The 5,323-nt window shown below is 31.2% G+C and overlaps 1 protein-coding gene across 1 annotated transcript in view; it reads right to left on the bottom strand.

The window, feature by feature from the left end:
- Positions 1-5,219: 5,219 nt before the first annotated feature.
- The window catches only part of LOC117115294, a 3,507-nt gene continuing 3,403 nt past the window's right edge, over positions 5,220-5,323 (bottom strand). The window contains exon 7 of the mRNA XM_033259018.1: positions 5,220-5,242. Coding sequence (XP_033114909.1) covers positions 5,220-5,242 — 23 coding nt within the window. The remainder of the gene's footprint in view (positions 5,243-5,323) is intronic.

Here is a 5,323-nt window from a genome sequence, read left to right as displayed (position 1 = left end):
TACAAAGAAAATAGTACAGGGCCGGTGAAACGTTTTTTTTTTCAAAGTGGGGGCGCCAAGATGAATGGAAATATGAACCAGGGGAACCTGGGTTCAAATTTAGGGGGTGGGGGATCAACATTCAACAATGATTTTGGATATTTTCTGAAAGCCTAGAGTTTATTGCCATTTGAGGTTGTACAGTCAACAACAATAAATAAGACTAGCTCTTTCCTTTCTGATAATGGTAGTGGTTTTTTAAAAAATTTATTTATTTATTTATTTTCTTTTTTTTAATTAAAAAAAGTCTCACCTAATTAGCATGGTTATTTTTCCTACGACAGTATTATCAAGAACAACTTCAATTTATCAATATTAATCAACAACAATAAATAACCATACAATATGCTCTGAACTTAGGTTTCTAGGATGGTCGCATTGTGTTGAGAAGTTCTAATGCTTGAAAATTTATTATGAAATGTTATATGTTATGAATTTAATTTCATATTATCAAGATAACCCAATACAGCCAAAATGGCTGATTTTATAGTGATGCACCAGTGACACTTCTAGATGGAAATTTGAGTGTATTTTTCCATTTAAAAATGTAAAGAGACCTGACTGTGTTTTCACACAAACTTGGAGGTGTCAACAACCTCAATGGTCAAATTATATTGTGCATGTAGACTTGCATTGTCACAAAGTAGAAAGTATAAACATTAATGCTGCTTACAGAAAGTGTCTTCGAATAGATAAACATTTCAAAGCTGCTTACAAGAACGTACTTTACAGAGAGAAGCAAGCTAAACTTCGGCTATGAAACAATCTACACAGGCTTTGGCAATGCAATAAGGGTTGAGTGACTAAAGTAATCAATTAAGAATCTCAAAGTCAATAAAAATTACATTATTCTGTTATATAATTTACATAGTAAACCTCAAACCCCACAGCCAGTAATATTCACTATACAAATCCAGATAGAAAAGCAAAGTACAACCATTGATAATTGACAGTTATGTATTTTCAGTGTAGTAGGACTAACATTCTGTACATGCCGTACTATAAATCTAAAAAGTTACTGTTTATCTGCCAATAGATAGATTAATGCAGTAGGCAAGGAACAAGAAACTAATAATATGTGAATACAGTATTGCTTTTTAAATATATATATATTTTTACCGTCATCACCGATTGTATTAAATTATAGCCACTGGCTATACAGCAACAAAACACATTACCTTGGGATATATTCTCCTCATCTTGTTGTACAAAGCCTGAAACTTAAATTTGTTTAAAAAATTGTCTTGACAGAAAATGTGTGAAAAAATTGTTAACATTTTAATCTTGTAGTTGTACTGACTTCCCATATTTATTTTATTATTTTATTTATTTATTATTTTTAAACACCCCGGCATGTTAAAAATAAAACAATTTTTTATTTCGTCAAAAACAAATTCAGATAGAAAAGATTAACAGACAAGAATAAATGCTAGACGAAAAAGGAACCCTCATTAAGCCCGAATTGGCTTGTTACAAAATAGAGAGGGGACAAAATGAGGCAAGTAGGATAAAGCCATGTTAACAGTGTTGAGAAGTGTTTTTGGAGGTGCCTGTATTGGAGGTGTTATACAGGTCTTTCAATGTGCCACTGTCCGAGTGTTCAGCCTTTTTAAGCTGGTGGTCAGTTTCACTCTGTAGAGACCAGCTGCGGGCTGAATTCATATACTTCCAATTTTGTTCAATGTCAACCCCATCCTTTTCTCTTTGACAGACCTACAAGTCTTCCTATGAATATTACCGTATTTTTTTCAGTACCAACTATAATAGCCCTTGTTTTTAAAAAATGAGGGACTGTAGCAGCATGAGGAATGGTGAGCAATAAAAAAAAACAAGTGCACCCAAGTTCCCAAAAGTAGCTAAAAAAATATTACATATATTATAATAGGCCTATTATTTTTATTGTTATATTATTATTATTATTATTATTATTATTATTATTATTATTATGTATTTTTTCTTCTCATACTATAGCTCTTAAACCGTTTTCAGACAGAAGTTCTGGCAATATTGCGGTAATAATGCCGTTCTTACCACATAAACCATTCATACCAACCTAATATTGCCGTAGAATAAAGGCCTTTCTGTATGAACTGAATGAGCAATTGGTTCCCACAGAATGAGGGTATCCTATAGTATTGTTGTTTTGATAAAATTGTGCTAAATGTATGTTAAGGCTAGACTTCATAGTAATTTGCTTGACGTTAATTTGCTTTATTGGATGCATTAATATTACTACTGAATATTACAGTAACATAGCTCTGTCTGAAAGTGTCTTAAGATGTAGGAAAGCAATTCTTACCACCGTTTCTGGTACTTCAGGTCTGGTAGTCTGAAAATCATGAAAAAGGGAAGAAGAAATTAAAAGTATAAATTAAAGTAGTCCATTTTTTATATAGGCCTATTTAGGAATAGAACTAAATGTTTCCAAGGCCTTACTGCAGCATAAACATTGCTGAAGCATAATATGCATTATTATGGTTGCAGATTACAGTCTGAATGAAAAAAAAATAGCATGATTGTTTTTACCAGCTAAAAGGGGAAGCGGGATACTCGCATGTAAGACTAGACTTAAGATAGCAAATTGAGATTGAAAAACAGGGGGTCATCTTATACTTGCGACATACAGAATTTTCTTTTTTAAAAAACCATATTTGTCTTATTACCGGATCGTATGTAACACGTTGCAAATTTAATACTGTAATGATGAACGCGGGCGTGTAACCCCAATATTGCGGCTGCAGTTAGCCCTTACCTATTCATAAAGCAATAATTGTAACATAGCTCTGTATGAAAGTGTCTTAAGATACTGGTAGTCTGAAAATCATGAAAAGGGGAAGAAGGAAGTAAAAGTAATAATTAAAGTAGGCCATTTTTTTATATAGGCCTATTTAGGAATAGAAATACCATAATACTAGCTGAACTAATTGTTTCCAATATGGCCTTACTGCAGTATAAACAAAGTTGAAGCATATTATGGTTGCAGATTATGGTCTGAATGAAAGAAAAATAATAGCATGATTATTACCAGCTAAAAGGGACAGCTAACCGTATACTCTCATACAAGACCAGACTTAGGGTAGAAATTACAATTGACAAAAAGGGTGTCATATTATACTTGCGACATACAATTTTTTTTTTCTTTAAAAAAAATCATATTTGTCTTATGTCCTGATCGGGCGTAACACGTTGCGAATTTATTACTGTAATTAATCTACAGAATGTTAGTATTTTTAATAAAAGTACTTTTAAATTCAGAGAAATAAGATTTTGTATAGTGTGCTTTCGTTGATTACTGTATTTCAAATTAGGAATAGTGACTCATTATACCTGTTCTGCTTGGTTAGCCTTGTTGCATGTATCCTATTAGGAAGAGAAATGGGTATATTTGAAATAAGAATAATTATTTACATATAGTAGTAGCTTTAATTAGGCTCTGTTTAAAACTTAAACTGTCCTAGAGAATTGACAAAGCACAACAAATTCAGTAGAACATGTATCAGATATATTAAATCATTAATGCAATTATTCTTAATAAATTAAAATTATATATAATGTTACACATTGATTGATTTAATTAAAAACATGATTTGAACATCTTAAAATGTAGGTAAAATCGAATTATAGAGAGTTTAACATAACATTTTAGTCGTGAAATTTCAGAAAATAAAATGTTTAAATATCCCAATTTCAAATCTGTTAAAGAGTTATAATTGAAATAAAAACTTGGTCCTTGTAAATTTTAGAATAATTATAAAATGCAAAGTTAATTACATTGACTTGCACATTTTACAAAAATTTGTTTTTTGCCACTGCCGGCATCTTGTAATATGATTAATGTTTAAAACTAAATTATGTTAATTATTTTCATTTTTATCTGATGGAGATCTCATTAATTTCAGACTGGTTATTCTGAAAATATGAAGGGGAAAATACAGTATATTCAAAATAATCAAATAATTGTTATTTAAAGGAATATATTCTAAAATTTAAAAATTCAGCGGAATCATACAGTTAGCTTGCATGTTGCATTCAAAATTGATACAACATGTTATTTTTTGACATTCTTATGATTTTTACTCTGGTGTAGATCTTACCTCTATTTCTTCATTTATCTCAGATTGGTTATTCTGAAAATATGAAGGGGAAATATATTGAAAACACTAAAATAATTGTTCAGAGGAATATACTTTAAAATTTAAAATATCAGCCTAAGCATAGCTTGCGTGTTCCAAACAAATGGGAAAGGCATATTAAAAGTATAGTACTTAATCGAAAATCAAAAAATTAAATATGTTAAATTTTCAGCGTATACTTTGATTAGTGTATCGCAAAGGGATGTTGTATGTTGTAATTTAAAACTGAATTAATTTTTTACATTTTGATCATTTTTTAATGAATCTAGTGTAAACCTAAATCTTACCTCTTCTGCCTCAGAATGGACATCCTGGAAATAAGAAAGGAATAATATATTGAAAATAGTAATTATTTGTAGCGACCTGTAACTTTCCCATCAACTTATAATCAGGTGGTACAGTATTTGGTTATGTACAACAAGATTTCCTGCCTCTCAATAAGACATTCCGCCAGACAGGGGTCCAGTAGGAGGCATGGGGAGCACGTGGCACACCCCTTCCCCCTTTTCAATGCATACGGTATTGAAATTAGCACTACTCGCGTTTCTATTCTGAATAGTGGCACCCTCTCCCCCATCCCCTTTTGAAAATTGGTGTATCCGCCCCTGAGGCATTGTGAAAAATAGCCTATGTTGTCAATACCAACTTTAGCTTTGTTTTAAGAAAAATATTATTTTGTTAAAGGAGTATCAACATACATATATGTCTTCTTATATTTTTTATGTATTTTAATTTATCATTTTTTTAATTATAAAATTTGAATTATTGTAACATTAAAATTGAACTACTGTATGGCATTTGTTTCCAAACACTACTACCTTTTCAACTTTTCAATTTCTTTCCCTGTGAACATAGAGCAATGTTTGTTGACATGGACTTCACTTTTGTTTGATATTGAATGATATTACCTTGTTGGCTACTATTTCTCTGCTAGACATAATAAGTTGATGTGCCTTAACAGCAGCAGAGCCAGATTGGCTCGCCTTATAATACATTTCTGAAGTTGACATTCGGTGCGCCATATGGTCTGCAACCAACCCTCTTTCCTTATGTTCTAGGTTGCTGCAGATCTGTCAGGCATAAAAATTTACAGAATTATATATGATTATTATTGTTTTGTTTTTTAAATGTGAAAGAGTAATCTGCATTAT

The sequence above is a fragment of the Anneissia japonica genome, unplaced genomic scaffold (genome assembly GCF_011630105.1).
Source record: "Anneissia japonica isolate Jap-2015-1 unplaced genomic scaffold, ASM1163010v1 scaffold287800_len1627635_cov199, whole genome shotgun sequence".
NCBI classification, from domain to species: Eukaryota; Metazoa; Echinodermata; class Crinoidea; order Comatulida; family Comatulidae; genus Anneissia; species Anneissia japonica.
This window is presented reverse-complemented; position numbering and strand designations above follow the sequence as displayed.